The sequence below is a fragment of the Sarcophilus harrisii genome, chromosome 1 (assembly GCF_902635505.1).
Source record: "Sarcophilus harrisii chromosome 1, mSarHar1.11, whole genome shotgun sequence".
NCBI lineage: Eukaryota > Metazoa > Chordata > Mammalia > Dasyuromorphia > Dasyuridae > Sarcophilus > Sarcophilus harrisii.
Window position 1 is genome coordinate 277,803,945 of NC_045426.1, and position 22,775 is coordinate 277,826,719.

Below are 22,775 nucleotides of genomic sequence, written 5' to 3' on the forward strand. Positions count from 1 at the left end.
GGGAAACCCAAAGCAACACGACAAGAACGCAGGAAATTTTAAGAGAGTACAGATGTCATGACATTTATTAAAAGGCATGCTACAACACTAGAGTTGTTAGGAAAAGAGTTAAATATAGATAATCAAGTAATAATAATCAGCAAATACACAAACTTAAGAGAAATGGAATATACTGTAGTATACAGAAGCTTGAATTAACCATGCACTACGCAGTTAGAAAATATGTTTCTTTAATATTTTATCTTCTCTTTGCATTTATAACATAAGTCATTTTCAACAGACATGGAATCCTTTTTTTCCTCCAATGCCACAAACTGCTTTACAAATGAAAGCTGGTACTGTTGCTTATCAAAATATACAAGACAATTGATGTTTTTATATAAAACCACTTTATACTTTAACTTGTTCCCAAAAACCTTTTTTTTTTTTTTGCCAGGTAAAAAAATGTTGTTACAAATATTTACAGCATTTTCTTGTGTTAGATGAACATTCTTACAAACTGAAAAAGGGAATTTTATGAACAGACCATGTAAAACACGATAGAATGTCAGAGGCTCCTAGCTGTGCTATTTTTTTTTCTTGAATACAGTACTGAAATAATCCATTATCCCTTGCCTTTAACCCAAATCATTCTGTTCACATTTAAACTCCCATTTTTCACTAAGTGGTCCATTCACCAAATAGAAAATACAAAGAAAAGGCCACTATGCATTGGGTCTTCTTTCAGAAAGGAGCTTGGAGGAGAGTGGGGAAATTTAACAGAATGTCTCAGTAAAACCAGAACAGTCTTTGGTCAGAGCAATGAGGTGACATTCTGATGCAAGAACTTGCTTAGTCAGCAATCTTTATGATTTGTGCTGCTACGGATTTGGGATGAACCTTTGAAGGATTTGGGTAACAATGTTAAAAAAAAATAATAACAAACAGAAGACTGGAATGTGATTAAAATGACAATATGAAAGTAACTATTTAAATATTCACTAATATTACAAACTGCAGAAATCCAAGAACTTAAAAAAAAAAAAAAAAAGTTTACAGTGCTGATCTAAGTTTGTTGGAAAGAAGCTTCTGAGCATAGCTAGCATCTCCAAGGACACTGGACTAGGCCATTATCCCACTAGACCATATGCCCCAAATTAGAAAAGATACCATGACCACTACACAAAGATTTGAAGCAGCTCTATTCCTAGATTCCTGCACAATGCTATAAAATGAATATGGTAAAGGCAAAGGAGTAACTGAGACCTCATTTAAGAAGTCACAATTCTTTGCATGTATGGATAGTCAGTGGGCCAACATTTTTTAAAAAGCTATATTAATACAGTTTATGGAATTTGACTAAGTGCGAAATAGGAGGGAAAGGACAATTAAGACTACTGAAGGCACATAAACTTTGGTCCTGGTTTTGTTGGTTTTTTCCCCCTTTACAAAAAACCCCCAAGTCAAATAGTATATTTTCAAATTTTTTTTCTAGTAATTCATAATTCCTAATATGCTAGGAAGTTCTTCTCTGAAAAAAAAGATTACAAATAGTCTTGTATATTACAAACATATTCTAAAAGACAGCAGAGTAAATTTTTGCTTAAAGGAAAACCCCTGTGCAATCTGAATTATATTTCTTTCAGCACAACAGTAAAACTTTTAAGTCTGGCAGTTTTATTCTAGATAACAACAGATCAAGACAAAGGAAAAGGCAAACAAAAATGGCTTTAAGCACAGGTATATTCTCATATGTTAGTTTTAAAAATAGCAGTACACAGAAAGGATTTCAGGAGATGAACTCAAAGTTTGGCAAACTTTTTAAGTGTTACTCATAGGGAGTAGTCCATATTCTCAGCATCTTTTGGTCAAATTTAGAGCAAGGATGAGATGATAAACTTAACAAACGTATAAAAACAAAACTGCTACTATAAAGTAACACTCTTCCTTAGAAACATTGATATTTTGAGTTTGTTGCAAAAAAAAAATGTGTAAATACAGCACGTTAACAGTGACGGCTGCCTTTCATCTTTAAAATATAGAGGCTCAAATCATTTAAAATCATTGCACATAAAATGGGGCTAATGCAAAGACACTCATGAGTGAATCATGAGAACTTATATTAAAATTGCAAAAGCTTTGAGATTCAACTTCTAATTTTAACTTTTAAAATAATAAAAATATTAAGTCAAAGCAGAAACATCAAGACTAAAATAATTAGTATTTCAATCATGATAGCTCTTTTAGATGGTTTAATTAATTTTCTTTTATTCTATTTATATGCAAAAGGTATTAAAAATGCTGAAGAAAAATGGAATTGTAATACTAAGCTAAATTCCATTTTTAAAAAAATTTTCAAGTCTTTACTGAAATCCTTCTTATTCCATTGTTTCATCAAGATCTAGGCGTGATCTTGGATTCTCTAAGGTTATATATATGAAAACACAAATTCTGGATCTAAATACCAAGCTGTGACAGCTTCAAGTAAACACTTATGGTCATACAGCATAGCTGCCATTTGAAATCCAATCAAGATTAGTTCCATCACTGGCCACCAAGTGTTTTTTTTTTCCTTTTCTTTTTTGGTGAGGAGGGAGAGAACAGGGGAGGGCAACAATGCCAACTCAACTTCTAAGGCACAGGTCATAATACTTATGACCTGCATCATTGGAGGGAGTACCCACACTTATGAAATCATGGATTTTTAAAAATACTTCATAAGTGTTCTCCAAGTACCATTTCTAAGTAATAAAGATCTATAGGACTATTCCATTCTTACTCAAATTTAAGACACTAGACTGTTATATCAAATAAGAACATTACTTGAATCTATTTAATTTTTTCACCTGAATTTGTTAGTCATGCATTTAAAAGACACACACTAAAATGGAGTCAAGTTTTTTATAAAAAAGGCAAAACTTTTTTTTGGAATCACTGACACACTTTTTGGATCAGATACAATTTCATTGCTACAGGATTGTAGCATCTCACTCGGAGTGAGGAAATTCCCTTTACTGAATATACATTCTTAATAACTTTACAATTTAGTTTTCGGAAAACTGCACCGTCATAAAAAGCCCAAATTTCTTCAAACAATATGACCTCAATTTCAGTCATTTGTAAACTTGAAAAAGTTATCAACAACCAACATTTTACTGACTTTCACAATAGAGCTATCAGGTCATTCTGCTCTTCTCCAACAAGTTGTTTGTAGGGAAAAATAATCAGAAAAAAATTTTTTGATTTGTATTTTGTTCTCCTCTTGTTTTCTTTAAAGCAGACCAATGAATTATTTTAATCTCCTAAGAAAACAAGAACTTATATTTCAACCTAACTTAAAATAGCCATAGAATTGCATTTTAAATGTACTGCTATTTTTGAAATCTTCATCTGCACTTCATCTAAAAGCCAAGAGACCTCCAAAAGTAATTTAATATTCTTTAAAAATAAAGTACATAAACTTCAAAAATTAACACTACAGATCAACAGCAAAAATAAAAAAAAAGCTTATAAGATAGAGAATAAATGCATGCCAAAATTAAAAAAGCACACAGATCTTGATTTCCCACCACCCAATTTTTTTCATTTACAAAACCTGTGCCAACACATAAACTGTAGACCTCTATAATTCAAACAACAAGCCCCAAAATGGATAATATCCACATACGTGGGCTAATTTTAGACACAAATCAAATTTTTCCAAACACCCTATTTTTATACATCAACATGTCTCTTCCAAATCTTAATTTAGATTAATTTTCTTTGTCAATAAATTAAAATGTTATGTGCATATGTATATACAATATCAGAATAGTGTACGTATGAATATATACGCATATACATACATACACATATATACACAAAGTCCCTGATAAGGATTCAAATGTTCTCTCAGATTTAAAGACCTGCTTCATAATTACATTCAACTCCATTATGATCTGCCTTCTTCTATCAGTATTTCTTTGCCGCACTTAGCTTGACTATCTTACGAGAATAAGTTTCCTAAGTCGTACAATATTTTCTAACCAAAAGTGGAATACAAAATATTCCAATTAATATATGCCATGGAATAAAGAAACTCTAAGTACTGTGTGGATTTAAAAAAACACAAAAAACTTCTTATTACCTAAAAAATTATTTGTCTTTTCTACCATTCAATAGATGATACATAAAAAAGTCCAAACGGTAAAAAAGCACACCAGATCATATGATTAAGGTTGCCTATTCAACGAATGCTAACATGGTCCTCTTTATGGTAACTTCATGTTCCCTCCTACTCTACCAGTTTAATCACCATCAATGACTAAATAAATTGTTTCTGCTTGATTATCATAATTCTTTCAATCTCAGAATTTTATTAGAAAGATTAAGAAATTTTATCTAGTTTTTCTAACAAGATCATCACTACATTAAAATTAATGGCAGGCGTAATGGCAAGGAAACATGCTGAATGAATAACTGAGATGAATCACAACTACTGAGACTATTCTTAAAACCTGAAATAAGTAAAAAGGGCTAACACAAAAATGACTTCTTAAAAATGAAAAATGCTTTTAAAAATCTGATCAAGCATCAAAGTAATAGTTAACCAAAAGTTGCTTAATATATAGAAACAAATGTCACATTACATAATTACTGAAGCAACATTAAAACACACTCTTACATTCAACAAAATAAAGAGAAGACAGTTCCCCCTCCCCCCCTTCCCAATCCAATCCTCCCTTACTCTCCAAATATGTGGGCACTTAATAATGAAGCTATATTAGCAAAGAAAAGCAAGTTCTTTCTTTAGTACTGAGGGAAAAAATAAACAAACAAGGAATCCTGAGACAAATTCTGATGGGTGTACACAAGATCAACAAATTGGGACCATGCTTTACAGTAAAAAAAAAAAAATAAAATAAAATATTACATAAGTGGCACTAATTGCTACCAGATCAAATTTGAAGAGGCCTACAGGGTATGCACTTAGTTATTACCAATCCCATAACCACCCTACCCCACCCCATTTCTGCACCAAAGCACCAAAAATTTGAATTCAGACTACTACTTATTGAAAATTATTTTTAAAATCACAATGAAAACTTTTTAAATCCTAAAGATCAAAAAGAAAAAAAAAATCTCTCTTACCAAGCCCACAATAGTTTTCAAGATACTTTAGATAAAACTCTAAGCTATTGTATCATTATAAGCACATAATAAGGCACATAATAAGAAATTAAGTAAATACACAGTAATTTTGATTTAAGTATTAGATTATAGTGGTACAAAAAACCCTTGAGGTTTAATTTTTTTTTTTTAAAGAAGACCTTACCAAAAATAACTTTTAAAAAATCTGTCAAACCATATGATTGACCTGAATATTTTCCTTAAGACTGTAAACTTTTTTATTATCTGAAAACAAATGTAAAAAAGTAGTTTTTAATCAGGACTATTTTTTCCTTTTAATTTTTCCAGAATCAGATACACATCATTTCATGGGGGAAATGTCATTGTTAATTCAGATAAAACATGATTTTTTTACTCAATAAAAACAATCTTATAAACAGGTCTTGATTCTATCTCAATCCAACTTGATTTGGGGAAGAGAGTCAGGCACTGCCTTTCTCCAAAAATCTTACTTTCATAATAAAATTAAGAACATAAAAGTCCAATGAATGAGGAAAAAGATCAGTTGTTTTTCATTAAGAAATTCATGTCTGAGACATTAGTCTTTCAATTTGCCTTTGAATTCATTATCACGTCACAAAGTAGTGACCATGAATCACACTTTCTAATAAGAGACAAATATATGGATTTTAGCTTACACACTGATTTAAAAGTACTGATATTTTAAATAGTTCAAACCATGAAGGAATTTGGAAATGTTGTGTAAGCTTGATTTGGACCCAAAACTAAAAGGCTGTCCTCTGAAAGAGAATTTAAACACAGGGCACCTGATTGAAAAAAATATTCCTTTTTTTATAGGATATTTCCACAGAAACTCTGGTGCGGAGAAATAATAATAAACCTTTTATACCACAAACTGACAGAAAATAATGGAAAAAAAAAGGTAATCCCTTGATTCTTTACTGTGTATGAATACACTCAAACATCAAACTCAGCGAGAGTTTAATTCAATATTTTGTAAAAGAGGCAGAATTCGTCTTAAGCTGCTTCAGTCTCTGTCTGAAGGTTTTACTGAAATTGTGGTCCAGTCTTAAAAGGAAAGTTCACAGAAAAGTCAAATTGTTGACTTTGAGAAGGAAACTCTGAGGTGGTGATTTTCTCCAAGATCATGATTATGCAGCTCAATAAGTGCCTGAATTGCTTCCTCCACGGATCCCAACTGGATAAGTGCCATTTTGCGATCTTTCCTGGGAAAAAGAACACGTATATTTCAGCAACTGTAAATTTCATATACTATAATTTTAATTTTCTATTCAAAACTATAATGTGTACACACTCTCTCTCTCCTCTCTCTCTGTCTCACACTCACAATCTTAAAGGATCTTATTTATTGCTAAGTTTTTAAGAGAAAAGAACTTACTGGAAGAATTTGAAGGCTTTGACTGTACATCCAGCATCTGTAAATAGATTCTTCAGGTCATCAACCATAACTGAAGGTCTAAGAAAACAAAACAAAACAAAAAAATCAAAAGTGCTTTATTCTGAACTACTTCAAATATGCTAACTTACATTGTAATTAAAATAATATTTTTATAAATATCATGATAATTGAATATTAAAAAAATACAATAACTTTACATAGTGTTTTCCAGACTTAGAAAATCTTATTTCATCTTAATAATAACTAAAGCCTGTTTGATCTTATAAGGAGCACTGCATTCCATTTTACAAATGACTTAGGTTCAAACTCTAATTGTTTGTGTTTATTTGCTTTTGTTGGCTGACCTCACTATTTAACAATGTTAACTGCATCCTGACCTGGGGTTTCTGCTTGTCTTTAACTACTAGATTCAACTTAATCTCTGGCTTCTTCATTAATACTCAGATTCATTTTCAGTACCCTTCCTGCTGACAAACACACGCATCTTTCTTCTTGAAATTCTCTTTTCTCTAGAATTCTACAGACTGCTCCTTTTCAGTCTTTTCCCCAGGTCTTAAATGGACAAGTATCTGAAAGTTTAATTTTTCCTCCCCTAAGCTTCTTTTCCTATGGGCAGCTATAGGGACCATATTTATGCATAGAGCTTTAATTACCAATGCGATCCAGATTACTTCCAATTGTCTCTTTAGTTACCATTCTTTTTTCCAAGTTTCCTCTTCATCTATCTTCCATTTCAAATTTAAAGTCTTATCTACCACTAAATTCCACACTCACAATTTTTAAAAAATTAATCTGCTCCTCCAAAAATGCCTCTCCCCCCTTCATGAATTTCATATCTGTTAATGGCACTATTCTTTTCATTTGTCTTCCAAGCTCAAAACCTCAGAATTACAAATTACTTTTTTCCCTACTTAATTCTGCAAAAATAATCATTAAGTCCTAATGAACTTGTCTTCGGCATCTCTTATGGATGTTTCCTGTTTATTGCTAGTTCCCAATGTCCTATTTGCAAGTGATGGCTTCTTAGATACGAATTAGCTTTCCTAAGGACAACGGCCTTTTTGTCTCTCTCTAGTCTTCTCCTACTATGATCCTTCTTACATAGCAGTGTCTGAGCAACTTTGCTAAAACAAAGATTCAAAAACAAATATAGCTTTCATTGATATTTTCTTATCAACACTTCTTTCATTAACACAGAATGGCTCCCAACTGACTATTATATGAAATGCAGAATCATCTTGATGTTTAGGCTTTTCCACAACACAGCCGCTTCTTACCTGTCCAACCATATCTTCCAATAACTCATCAATATAAATATGCCCTGCACTAATCAAGACAATCTCTTGATTGTCCCCTTAAAAGATGTTAATAGGGATGGAAAAATCCAATCACATCAACAAAGAGAAGAACTATGGAGATTGACTGTGGATAGAAGCATAGTATTTTCACCTATTTTATTTGTTTTTTCTTTCATGTGGCTTTGGGGGGGGGGGGGGGGGGGGGGGGGGGGGGGGAGGTGTTCCTTTGGGTTTGATTCCAAATATGGAAATATGTTTAAAAGAACTGCATATATTTAACCTAGATTAGATTGTTTGCTTTCTTGGCAAGGGGAAGATAAAGACAGGAGAGAGAAAAATTTAGGACACAAAGTTTTACAAAATGAATGTTAAAAATTATCTTTATATGTATTTGGAAAAATAAAACTACTAAAATAAATAAATAAAATAAAATAAAAGATCATGTTCATTTGTCTGTCTGTATCTTGTCAAAATTCTATCCATCCTTCAAAATGTAATTAAATTCTAGTTCTGCTTCACAAGTTTTTTTTTTTAATCAACACTATGCTACATTTTATATGTATTAAAATTTGTTTCCCCAATCAATTTTCTGAAAGTAGCAATTCAATCAAATATTTTATGTCTACTGCCACTGTTCAAGGAACTTGGTAAATACTTAAGAACCCCTGAATCATAGTTTTAATTAAGAACACTTTTAAGTTCTGCAAAATGCTTTATATAGTTTCTCAGTTGATCTTTACGATGATGCACAAAAGTACTATTATTGTTCTCATTTTACAAATGATGAAACAGACTAATGTAACTTGCCCAGGGTCACAAAATTATTAAGTGTCGAGGTAAAAGTCAAACTCGGGTCTTTCTAAATCCAAGCCCAGTGTTCTATTTACTGAGCCATCTAGCTAGGCATTTGCCTATTAGAAAAGATATAGTCAAAGACAAGTTTAAAAGAACACGTTATCAATCTAAACAGTAGATTTATCTTAAAAATAAGTATAGCTGAATTCATTCAATTCAATTATTATTGCTCATTATTAAGCAGTGAAAAATTGGAAAAGTGTGGATACTTCATATGTACTCTTCAGAAACTTACTAAAATAAAATATGGAAAGGCAAGCATACTTTTAAAATTTTTTTAAAGGTAAAAATAACTCATCTTTGTGAGGAAAAACCCAATCACTACAAATTATTAAAAATGGACTATTTTATTCATTAATTCATTAAAATTTTATTAAGGGTCTACTATGTATGTGTATATATACATATATTACTCTGGTGGAATGCTAGAAGACAAAAACTTCAGCTAATGTCTAGCTTTTTCAAGGGAAGGGTAAGAAAAATGTAAAGGTCAATTTGACTTAAAACCTGAATATTTTTAATTTCCTAAATTCACTAAACTATGTTCCACTAAAAGGGAACATTATATTATTTCAAAAGTCAAATACAATTGAATGAGATTGAGGGAAAATGATTCTGGAATCTGTTTTGAAAGAGGAGGTTTCAAGTATCAGGTATCAAGTCATTCAAAAACAATCATATGAGTGGAATATAAGAAAAAGACAAGTGAAAGCAAAAGCTTCCCAACCTTACCTATAGAGTGGCAGCATATCAAACAGTTGATGGCAAACAGTTAATTAAATTTTAACAGTATTATTATAGATACAAAGGGGAGAGGAGAAGTGCTAATATTTGCTCAAAGTGATAGATATATACCAATAGAATAATAACTAAAAAAAAGTTTATGCTTTTTAAGAATCAGGAACCTAGAATTACCCAACCATTAATAAATAAAAAGATTTAACACACATTTAATAAAAAAAACCTATTCACAACTTATTTTGTTTATTATAGAAATAATGTTTTCAAAATACCATTTTACGTGCCATAAGAAGTTAAAGGCTGAGATAAGTGATCTTCCAGAAGCAATTTCATGATTTATCAACTCTCTTCAACTACATTTAAAACAAAAACCAATATTTCATAAATAAAGTAAGTAAACAAGTAATTAGCTACATACGGGATGTTTGAAAGATGCAGGGTGGCAGATGGTGGGTATATATTCTGGAAGTTCTTAGACCCAGGCTTCTTAAAACGATGTAAAGGACTATTGCTAAAATCCTTAGTCAAACCTTGGTCTTCTTGGCCCTCACGAGGAAGCTGGACTGACTGATGTTTCGACAGAGTAGCACGAAGCACCTTTCCATAAAGTCTCTGACCACTCAAGTGGTTTATGGCTAGCATCAAGGAAGGAAAAAATCAAATTCGACATGAGAAGAGTTTGAAGTTATATTCTGTCAAAAGCCATATACTTTTTCTTATGCTCTAGTTTAGTCTGCCAAATTTGCCCATGAATGAGAAAGGTGTTAATGGCCAAAAGAAGATGGTGGCAAAATGCATACGGTGATCTTGAAAGCATAAAAAGGCCACTTCAAAATTAAGTATAGATTTAACAAATTTCAGTATTATAAGAATCACTGAAGTTCATCTAATTCAATTTCCTAATAAATACCTAAATCCCTTCCTAAAATCATCCCAGTCATACTCTGAAATCTTCCAAAATGGGGAGGAATTGCTTTGCAAAGCAATTCATTACATTTTAAGGAGAGAAGCATTACAGTGTTATGAAAACAACACTGGATTTGGAGTCAGAGAACCTGGGATTTGATCCTACCTTTATTACCTGTGGGAACTATAATAAATCACAAACTCTCTGGGTCTCATTTCCCTTATTGGTAAAATGAAAGGATTGTATTAGGTTCCTTGGGGCTCTAAATCTATGATCTAATTTTCTTCCTTTTGCTGAACTGAAGCACAACTTCCTGAAACTTTTATACTTATATAGGTGCTTGGATCACACATAAAATTTTTTAATTTAATGATTCCTCCACATAACAACAACCTAAGCACTATTTCAAGGTGATTTGCCCTATCACCAACCCCACTCACCCTCAAACTTCTAAGTCTTCTCTAATAAAAGTTAAATCTCACCAGTTCCATTAGAATCTATCCAGTCTTCTTACTCATCACTTGGGCTCCCACTGCCTTCCAAGAGGAAGGAGTCAAACTTTATTGCTTCCAGTGAGGATTTATGACCTCCAATCTTGTCATCTGTCACCAGCTCTGGAGCTAAATTTTCTTGTTATGTGTCACCTCCCTAATTAGGTTGTAAGCTTCTTGAAAGCCAATGCTTGGCACATACTAAGCACATAATGCTTTTTATTCACAATTTCATGCTAGCTTCAGATGGGGTCTGACCAGGATAGTATGGGAGGATTAACTTCTCTATTAGAATGATTCCTTATCAACATTAAATTTTACTCGAAACAACATTTACATTAAAACTATGATATTTCTGATTACCAATTTTGTCTACTAATTTCACGTCATCCATAAATTGATTACCCAGGTAACTACAGAGATGGCCTTACACTTTTGTGTCTTTTTAGCAGTATTATACTTGTCACAAACTGAATTAATCTGTCTCACATCTATTTCTTTAGGACTTTGTCTGCAGAGTGATGATTTTTAAAGTTGAGGTAAGTAAGAAATTATGTCCTTTCCTTATTTTACATTTATAGAAGTATTTCATTACAAAGATTGATAGAATTTAACAAGGGTAACAAAAGACAAATACCATATGAATTTTTGTTGTTGCTAATTTTACCTTTTAGTAAGAATGTAAAAAATGAAAAAAATACTGTGTTCCTTTCATAGACAGAAATGTTAACATTCAGATAAAGAGCTCTGCAGTTATAGTTTTTTGCACTGTTGAACACATGCAAAAGTTTTAAAGCAACATTGCTATTAAAAACAAGCATTCTCATGTAGCATCAGGTCTTTTTACTCTCAAAAACTATTGCTTTCACAAAGAATATTATATAAATAATTTAGGTGAAACCATCTGAATGCTAAAATGGAAGAAAATCTTTCCATAAAAAGAAACCAATAGATTAGAAGATTGAACTACACACTTTTTGTGTTATTACCAAAAAGGAGAATTATTATCAATTAAATTTTGCTGAATATGAGCAATAAAACACTTTTATTAAAATTTTTTTAAAAGGAAGTCATTTTTTAATTGATCTTAACTTTTATTAAAGAATCATCACTCTCAGTAAAAACCTTAAATACTACACAAAGACAATTTACATGGAGTTAAATTAACTCAGATCTCAATTAGTACAGTAGTGTTTAATGGAAGAACATATCTACAATATGGGAAGAGATAGCTCAGGAAGTCCATTCTGGTTAAGCCACATCTACAATATCGTAGAAAGGACATTAAGAAGGACATAGGTGATCAGGCTGTGAGAAACCTAAACACCAGAAGTGTCAAACTCACAGTAAGCTTGCAAAACTTCTAAATGACGCTGCAATTCAATTAAAATACAACTGGAAAATGTTTAACAAAATAAGCAAATCCATCTATTTTTCCTTGAGTTTGACACCAGTGGCCAGCTAAAGGAAATGAGGTTGGTTAGTTTGTAGAAGAGAAGACTTAACAGGGTCTTGATATCTACATGTAAGTAGCTGATAGCCTGGCAGGTAGAAGAGTGTTAAACATTTTCCCCAACTGACTGAAGAAGTTAGAGCTGGAAAAAAAAGGCAGAAGCTATAGGGGCATGGCCATGAGCAGGATGCAAGAGAAAACTCTAACAATTCTAACTCCTCCCAAGTGCAAAGGACTTTCTTTGATTATCATTTTCCCCAGTGATGTGGAATAAAGGCATTTCTGGACAGAATGGATCAAATAAGATGGCTCCTAAATCCCTGTATACATATAATGCCACCAAGTAAGATTTATCTAAGACAAAACCAAAAAGTAAAATCTGATGCAATTATTTTTGTATATACTATTAATACTACTGTATTTGAAACAAGCTGTACAATGTAAACAAATGAACACAATTGATTTATTAATACCTAGTTGAGCTTGATTTGCATCTGCCATCTGAACCAAAGCATTTTCTTTCTTATTAAACATAATCTTCACACGCTGTACATCACCATACACTCCTGTGGAAATTTTAAAAATATTTACTTTTCAAGTACATACTGATATAAACTTTAATTTCTTTTGACAAGAATATTTAATTTAAATTTATCTAACTGATCATTTACAACAGAATTTTAAAATGTCATCCATTTCAATTCTATTTCCAAGAAACTGAACATTTTAAATATAATAAAACACTATATATGCTAGACACTAAAAATTACTATAAAAAGTTATAAAACAGTAAATACTTAACATTGACTACATAAAAATTTTAAAAATTCTACTATTTTATGAGCCATCCTTCACAAACAATAGTATTCTACTATTTCTACTATAAGTTTCCTCCTTCATGTCAGATTCTCAACAATCCTTTCAGATGCCCTTGAAATTAAAACAAATGCGTGCTTATCTTTTTTTTTTTAAAGACTGAAGGCTAAAATGATAGCCTTAAAAGACAAATCCAGCTTTTCAAACAAGTGAGTGATGATGCTACTCCAAATTTCTCTTTTTAAGTTTTATTATTGTAAGTAATAAAAATGAACTTACCAAACAGGATAAAAAGTCCATGTGGTGTGATAGCCTGTTTTTAAGAAAAAGAGGGGGAAAAAAAAAAACACAAGCTTTACTTTCCCTCAATCCCTCAAATGGAAATGTTTAAAGAGGTTATAAAAAATCTGCCAAAATTTATGTGAGTGTAAAATAAAACAGCAAAACAATAAGGTAGTCTCCAAAATCCTTCATGCTTACCTAAGGAAGGCACTGTTATAATAACAAACTTTCAAGAATCTCATTATTACAGAGAAAATTTTTTCTTAAAACAGGTTTTCAATTTTGGAATAATGCAACATAGCTCTACATACTGCAAAATAAAATCACTTTACAAAACTTGAACTGCATGCAAATTTTAAGTCTAACTGTGAACAAATGGCAAAAAAAAAAGCTCTAACAGAAACTTCTAAGACCCTATTAAATGTCAACAGTTGTTTAGATACTGATGAACAGCATTGAATAAATGGATATATTTTATGTGAATTTATTTTCAAATAGAAAAAATGATTTTGGAACCAAATCTTAAAAAATAAAAACATAGCTTCATCAACTATGATTTATATTCCCATCTGCCTACCCTCATGTTGATTTATCAAGGTCTAGAAGTAGCTATTATACATCATCAGAACATGAATTCTTGGAAGATTCTATTAAAGTAAATATGCTTTAAAAAACGGTATAGTCTTTATAACTCAAAGCTAAAAAACTAGGCTAGCTAAGTTAGGAAGAATAAAAAGAAAAAAGTCAAACTCATATCATATTAGCTTTGACAATGGCTGCTTTTAAAAATTAAAAAAAAATTGAAGAATATACTTATATATACACAAGTTATCACACTTCTTGAATTTCTTTCATAAAGTGCTTTTCAACTTACATCAGGATTGAGGTTGCTGACAAGTAGAACAGAATTTCCGGGTACACCAGGAACCCCAGGAATTGCCATTCTTCCAGTGACAGCAGAGGTTGTAATGGTTAAAGGACCAAGAGCTCCAGGAACAGCTGGAACTGAAAGACCTTTACAAAAATATCAGATATATTGCATTTTTCTAATTATCAGAAGTAATTAATAATTTATATACAAAGAAAGGAAAAAGGGAAGGAGGGAAGGAGGAAAGAAGGATGGAGAAGAAAGGATACAATAAAGAGACGGAAAGGAAGGAAAGGAAAGAAGGAAGGAAGGAGAGGAAGGTAGAAGAGGAAGGAAGGAGGGAGGATACAATAAGGTCTTACCAATATCATCACTTGACTTTTTCCCATGTACTTGAGAGCCATGCCTATTGCAGTTGTCTCACAAAACAAACATTTCTATATTTTAGTATATAACATCCTAACCTGAAGGAGCTAATCATCTGCTCAGGGGAATAGACATGATACCAGAAAAAATTGCAATGTAACAGAGACATAGAAGAAGAGATCCTTAAAAGTACACTAAGAAATTAAAAGGAGTAAGAAATCACTTTCAGATCTTGCCCAAAGTGGGTTTGTAAGCATCTATATGGATGCATAAAGCAGAGAATCTTTCCTGAAAGCAGTGGCACCTTACTGGCTCTTTAAGTAAAAGGATTTCAAAGATGGAGATGAGAAGAGGATGTGTTCAAAGCACAGGTATCAGAAAGTAACCTGTTATTGGGTAGACCTAATATTTTCTTCTAAATGAGAGACACTTAACTGCCTCAGATTAAGATTCATTGTATTATGTAGGAGAAAGATATAAAATACTATTAGTCCAAATACTTTCTGAAATACTTTAGCAAATTTATCCAAAAAGAAAACTTGTAAAATTATTATTATCTTAAAAATTATCTTATTGTTAATTTCCATCAACCTTTCCTTAGGACAAAATTTATCCATTTTTTTTTAATAAACTTCAATAAAAAGAGGATTGCTTACTCCAATAATAAGCTTAAGTTTTCCAATCTTGTAATTTCAATACTAGAATTTTATTCCTTTCCTTTTTTTTTTTTGCCTTAGTATTCACAATGTAAAAAGACTATTTATTAACACTAGATGCAAAATGCTTTCACTTCAAAACTTCCTTTAATATGTTACTTATTCCTAACTTATAATTTTCTCAAGTATAATTTTCATTAAACCAAACTATCAATTACAACTACTAAAAGATTTACAAAGAAATCAACAATACTTTACTTTTATAGGGTAAGTTTGCTTAATAAAAATATAATCGAAAAATAAAATTCACTCTTCTTTGCTAGAAAAAGTCTGAATCCCAAGGACCAAACCTCTCATAAATGAAAAGGCATGAAAGATATAAAGCAACTTTAACAGTGGTCAGGGAAATGAAGGGCTGTAAGAAAGTAGTAGGACATTTCAGCAATTTGGGTCTGAAATGATTTAAAGATTGTACCTTTCAATAGCTATACAAAGCCCAGTGATAGAAATAACTTTAGATTTTGCCACACTATAAAAAAAACTCTTAACTATTTAAAGAAAGAACAAATATCACAACCAGTTGAAAAATTATAGCAACTGAAGAAAAGTGTTGAACACCATATACTTCACCTAGTTAAGATTAAAGATCATCAATCCCAACATCAGGCAACCTATTAGCATCATTTTTAAGCACATGGGGGAAGAGGGGGGAGAAGTGAATTAACTTCATTTCTCCTAAAATAAAACTGGGACTTCTAATATATGATGTTTGGGAAGTATAAACAAGGATCTATTAAATGACCAAGAAATCTCTCTCACCAAATGATAATGACTAGAGGGAAAAATACTCCCTAAAAAAAGTGATAAGCATTGGTACATTTCTTTCCCAATCTACCAAAAGAAACAGTTTTTCGATGCTATAATTCAAACAGAATTATTATATAAACATTCATAGAAACTACAATCAATAGTCAATCCTTATCTGTGCAATCTGATCTTTTCCTAAAGCTGATTTATCAGCAACTACCACCCAGAATCTGAATGAAGGGCCCTGGAAACAGCTTAAAGACAATGAAGCAAGAAAAACTCTAGTTTTAAACTAAGTTTGGACAGAAACAAGTTAAATACAATGATTATAAATAGCAAATGTGAATACATACAATAAGGTTAACTACTTAATTTGTATACCTATCTTTATATTGATATGAATTCAAGAATAAAGTTACCTGTAGCTTGAGGAAATCCAATGGCTGGGGCAAATCCAGCAGCCCCTGCATACGGTGAGGAAATTATACCAGGTGCACCTAATGGAAGAAAACAACAAAAGCAAATATAATACCTTCAACAAATGTATCTACTGGCAAAACTATTATAAAACAGTGGCAATCTATTGTTCTATCATTCGTTACATATCTAGTTCCCCAACTTATGAACACAATTTATGAAGAATCTGCTCAAATAATCGGCAACCCCTCAGGAGTCAACCCAAACTCAGACAAAATCCCCTTTCACCCCTACTACACTATCAAGGACGCCTTAGGCCTAATACTACTACTCCTCATACTCCTCCTTCTAGCCTTATTCTCACCAGACTTAACTCACAGACCCAGACAACTTCTCACCAGCAAACCCACTAAACACACCCCCTCACATCAAACCAGAGTGATACTTCCATTATAAAGGCACTGCTATAGTTAAAGCCTCTCTACTGGAGGTAACCAACTTAATTGCCAAGTGGAGAAGACTGTGTGATTTATCAGAGTCACTATTTTAATTCAACTAAATTTTGGTCTAAAAAGCTTTTATGAGCTAGGCCAGAAATCTATCACCATTTCTTGAACCTTCTATATAACTAGCATGTGGCAGGAACTGAAATTAAGTCCTTCTAGAGTCTGATCTTTATGTGTTTTAATATGCTACCTGCTATGGGACCTTTAAATGAGTCTTTAAAACCATTTTAGGAATGCTAGGCTCAACGAGCAAAGCAGAAAACAAAGGATGATGGCAAAGAATACCTATAAGGAGAATAGATGAGATGACAAGCATCTGATGGTATACCATTAGAACCCTGGGCACTTTGGTTAGAACAATCATCCAAGTAAGCAAGAATCCACAAGAAATGATAGCAGCTACACTCAAAGGTCTCTTTTACTATAATTAGGTCTCTTTAAAATCACAATTTTTGTTTTTCAATTATTTTAGTTATGTCCAACTCTTAATGACTCTAGTTGGGCGGTTTTGTTTTTTTTTGTTTGTTTGTTTTGTTTTGTTTTAGCAAAGATACTGGAGCAGTTTACTATTTTCTTCTCTAGCTCATGTTACAGATAAGAAAACTGAGCTAGAGTTAAGTGACTTGCATAGGGTCACACCGCTAGAAAATATATGAAGCCAAATTTGAACTCAGGAAAATGAATCTGATGTAGGTCTGGCAATCTATCCATTGCACCTATTTGTAGTTTGGGATTTCTTTCTAACCCCATTCTCTAAAAAAAGACACTTCAAACTTTATTATATTAGCAATGCCTTCTTTTCAGAGCACTTAACCCTAAAGAATGACACTGATTTTGTTTAACAATAAAAAACCTACCTTAAATCTACTTGTCAAAGATTAAGAATTTATTCAGATTTCTAAAATGTAAGACAACTAAGAACAGTAAGTGGCAATCACTTGATCTTTAACAAACATATGATCCCACTGGTGAATCCTTCCTCCAGAGTATTTAGCATCCTAAAGATCAACAATTGAATTTGAAATTGAAAATAAGATATATATGAACCCAAAACTTAGAATTTCAAAAATTATAATTATTTTCCATGCGGAGTAGAAATGAAAAATTTCTATATTAAAAAGTATTGCATATATGGAAGAAGGAAGTGATTTAGTGCTTTCACACACTTTAAGATTTGGTCTAGATTCACTTGCTAAGAAATCAATTAAGCCAGAAAGTTTGTATGTTAATTAAAATACATCCTAGCCAGAAATCCCTTCTGAGACAGAAATGACTAAAAACTATGTCTATTATTCATGAAGGCTGTTAAATATACATTTCTCCCTAATTACACAGCTTCTTTTAAATAATTAATTCCCTAAATGGAAATTATTGCATCTAGATATTTATAATACAGCAAAAATTTAAGTAGGAAGTAAAGAGTTCATAAAATACAGCAACAAAATTAGCCCAAATATTAATAGCTAATCCTAAATTTATATTAATACTTCATAGCTTTTAAAGTGTTTTGGAGTGTGTGTGTGTGTGTGTATGTCTATTTTACTCTGTATAATAGCCACTGTGAAATATATTGTTAGGAAGGGAAAAAAATATGTTTATATGAAGAAACATAAGAACTAAAGCTTTAATCATCCCAGAAGAGCAATGTTGATCTCACTGAGCAATGAGAGGGGCAGGGAATTGCAGAAGGTGGTAGTTTAAGCATGCTTTTTTTTCCACTTTCAATTTTTTTGGGGGGAGACTTCTTGTACAAAATGACTAATTTTAATAATTATCAAATAATATAATTGTGACTAATATTGACCAGTGCCATAAAAATAGTTCCCCACAGAAGAATGGCTAGGACAGACCAGACACCCCCACCCCCACCTTGAAACCTTTTTCTAATCACACAGACCGATACCACTTTACTTTTATATATTCAGAAGAAAGAGTTCAGAGTCCAGTTCCCATTCATGGCATATTAAAAAGCATCAAGTGAAGATTCACACTTTGGTTTAATATTATTAAGCACCTATTATTTATCTGGAACTGTATTAGACTGGAGATGCGGAGATACAAATACAAAGAATAAAAAAATTCCTTCTCACAAGTATTGACATGTTTAAATTTTTAACACAATTTTAGAGACCCAGTAAGGTGCTTGACTCACAAAACGACTTCTAGTGCCTTTGTTATCCCAATTTTCGTAGAGATGAAGACAAAACATGGAAATACTTCCTGGAAAAAGAGCATTTTCTCATCTTCCATACCCTGTGTTTCAGTTCCCACTACTCTGGCCAATAGAACCTTCCAAGGAATAGGTACAAGAGAGAATTTCCCTGTTGGGAATACTGCCATATAATTGTAAATCCAGAATCAGTGTAACTGAATGCCTATGGGTAGGTTATTTTGTTTTATAAACTGAAGCAAAAAGGAAGAGACTGGAAATGAGAGGCCAACTATTATATGTAAATTTTGACATAAGAGGAAATAAGACAGTGCTTAGAGGATTGGCTGTGGAGTCAAATGGTTTTAGTCTCACTTCTGACACTACTAGCTATGGAACCATGTGCAGTGAATGACTCAGGCAATTCCTGAATTTATGTTTATTCTGAGTTTCCATGTTGGGAATGACCCAAAATGATAAAATCAAAGATCTAGACCTAATTTTGGCACACATGATTTAAATATAATTGTCTACTTAAGAAACAGGAAACAATATTCCATTCCAGGAAAGAATATTCCATTCGAGGAGCTTGCTACCAGGGAAACAGTATTATGAGAAAATGGTTTGTAAATTTTTGATGCTTTTGAATTGTTGTATTTACTTTGTATATAATTGTATATATTAACTTTATATTTACACTGCATATGTATTTTCTGTTTCCTGCATTTGAACACAAACTTCATATAAGGATTTGTCCTTGTATTGTATTGTATAAGGATGTCCTTGTATAAGAGACTGGCATATAATATCCTCTTAAAAACTTGCTGACTTCTGAGATACCATTTCACACCTATCAGACAGGCTAATATGACACCTCCCCCCTCCCCCCCAAAAAAAGAATATGCTAAATTTTGGAGATGTGGGAAAACTGGGACACTAATGTACTGCTGGTGAAGTTGTGAACTGGTCCAACCACTCTGGAAAGGAATCTGGAACTATGCCCAAAGACCTATAAAAATGAACACATTTTTTGACCCAGGAATACCACTTCTAGAACTATATCCTAAAGACATCTAAAAAAGGAAGGGTGGGGTAGGAAGAGAAGGATCTATTTGTATAAAAATATTTATAGCAGAATTTTTGTGGTGGCTAGAAATTGGAAATCAAAGGGCTACCCATCAATTGGGGAATGGTATATGATTGTGATGGAATATTATTGTGCTATAAGAAATGACAAGCAGGTGGATTTCAGGAAAACTTAAAAGACTTACATGAACTGAGCAACATGAAGTGAGCAAAATCAGGAGAATGTTTTACACATTAATAAAAATATTGTATAATAAAGTTCTATTTTCAGCGATACAATGATCCAAGACAATCCCAAAGGCCTAATGATGAAGCATATCTACTTCCAGAGAAAGAACTGATGTCTGAATATGGACTAAAACATGCTAGTTTTCCACTCTCTCTCCCTCTTTTTTGGGGGAGTTTTCTTGTACAAAATGGCTAATATGGAAATGTTTTATATGACTGCACATGTATAAAACCTGATTGTTTACAATTTCAGGGATGGGAGAAAAAGGAATGTAAGAAGGAAGGAAGGTAAAGAATTTGGGACTCAAAACTTTAAAAAAAATTTTTTTTAATTGTGTATACATATTTTTAAAAATGTTATAAGCAAAAAAGTCAGGCATGGGAACCGGGAGATTGAACATTAAGAGAACTCAGATTTAACTCTTCCATTTCACAAATGAGGAAACTAAGGTACAATTAAGTGATTTTTGCATGGTCACAAGGAAAATAAGTGGCAGAGCTGGCATTTGGAACTAAGTTTACCAAGTTCAGGATTTTCATAGAGATAATTGAAGTTAGAAAGCAAATAAGAACAAGAGGACCCATGACAGAGAGCTGAGATATACTAACATATAGGTGATAGAATATGACTTCTTGAAATGACTTAGAAATGAAATTGAACTAAAAAAGATAATAGGGTGTGTGTGTGTGTGTGTGTGTGTGTGTGTGTGTGTGTGTGTGTAAGTGTAAACAAATTTCTGCATGGATTTGAACATCAGAGGGGAAAAGTGGATATCTCACTCTCTCTATACTGCTATTCCACATATTTATATTCACAGTTCCCAGTATAAAAGACTGGCATAGCTCTTAAAAACTTGCTGACTAGAGATTTAGAGCTGAAACTGAGGGGGTAAATCTGAGATTATCCTTTATGGGATACCAATAGATTCTCCAATGAAATAGCTTATGACCCTACAGAAGCACAAACAATATTCTTTCTAAATATGAGAAGCTTTTCTCTAAATCTAGAGCCACCAAGACTGTGAACTCATTGAGAACTAGGATATTTGCTTTTAGGTGTTTTAACTTGGCACAATATCTGGCACACAGTAGGCACTTTACATGTTTACTGACTCAATGACTAATGACCTCTAGGTCCTACTACCTATTATCATGCTGTTTCTGGGCAATAATAAAATCCTGAAAAATACAAATTGATAATGGTCCCCAAGACAGAAATGATATATTCAGAACTTGTAGAGGGCTGAAACTTGAGTCACTGCACTGAGGTCAGTTCAAGCACTTAAGGCTAATTACCAATTGGACAATACTATATTAGCATATGCTTGGAAAATGGTCCTTCCCACTATCTTGTGCTGGCTCAATGACTGGTGTATACAGAGGATTGTAGAAGGGACTAAGGGGGTGGAGTAAGAAGAGTCTGAGTCACTTTAGCGGTAGACAAGGAAGAAGCTGGTTGCAGAGATTCTGCTTCCATCCTGTTCCCTTCTATCCTTAAAGACCAAGAATAAAGACTAAGGACTTTTGCTTATCCTGACTCTGGCTGATTCTGGGGTGTCCTGGGTGCTAGCTGGGTCAGCACAAGACCTAGCTTTCAAAACCCATTAAATAAAACAAACAGTATCTTTAATATCTGAAGCTAGAAAGGGACTCTAAAAGAAGGCAATTTGTACAGAGAGTAACTGGTTCTGAGATGGTTCCTAGAGAAACAGGTTAATGAAAATTTTATTTTTAACTACTCAAAAATTTGTTATCAGAAGAGATATGGAAACCAAGATTCAAATAGAGAACCAAGAAACAAATAGAGGAAAACAAGAAATAGGCAACGACTTTAATTCATAGGAAAACAGATGCAGGGAAAGGTATTCCTGAAAGTCTATTAAATCATTACATCACATAGCTAATTCTTCTTCCTCACCATGTGAGAAGGTACAAGGAAAGTCAAAGATACTATAGCAAAGACTTTTTTAACTGATTGATCAGAAATAATAATCAGAACTGATCAGAAATAATAAAAAGGTTCTTTCCCAGACATTCCCAAGCAGCTCAACCAACTTCTACTGAATGAACAGACTGCTTATTCTATGGGTATAGTGAAGAGAAAATTCTATAATCACACTCACTCAAGATGCTCACATGATGAGAAATGAGCAAATAGCATCAGAGGGAACAGCAGGTTCTTATCACCCATCTCATATTGAGGTATCCCCGAATATCTGTCCTTTTCTCTCATTGAGTTTACTGTCTCCATATAAAATTTAATTCTAGCAAGTACAATGCACATAAGATGTGACAATATTGTGTAGGAACAAAATGAAAC

At 32.5% G+C, this 22,775-nt stretch overlaps 1 protein-coding gene across 6 annotated transcripts in view; it reads right to left on the reverse strand.

Annotated features, from left to right (window-relative positions):
• Positions 1 to 212: 212 nt before the first annotated feature.
• Positions 213 to 22,775, reverse strand: part of PTBP3 (polypyrimidine tract binding protein 3) — a 107,402-nt gene continuing 84,839 nt past the window's right edge. For all 6 annotated transcript variants that reach the window (XM_023497386.2, XM_031942937.1, XM_031942919.1 and 3 more), the window contains 7 exons: positions 16,489 to 16,566; positions 14,247 to 14,386; positions 13,370 to 13,403; positions 12,748 to 12,840; positions 9,842 to 10,058; positions 6,509 to 6,586; positions 213 to 6,335 (listed from right to left, as the gene is read on the reverse strand). In XM_023497386.2, coding sequence (XP_023353154.1) covers positions 6,203 to 6,335; positions 6,509 to 6,586; positions 9,842 to 10,058; positions 12,748 to 12,840; positions 13,370 to 13,403; positions 14,247 to 14,386; positions 16,489 to 16,566 — 773 coding nt within the window. In that variant the 3' untranslated portion in view covers positions 213 to 6,202. The remainder of the gene's footprint in view (positions 6,336 to 6,508; positions 6,587 to 9,841; positions 10,059 to 12,747; positions 12,841 to 13,369; positions 13,404 to 14,246; positions 14,387 to 16,488; positions 16,567 to 22,775) is intronic.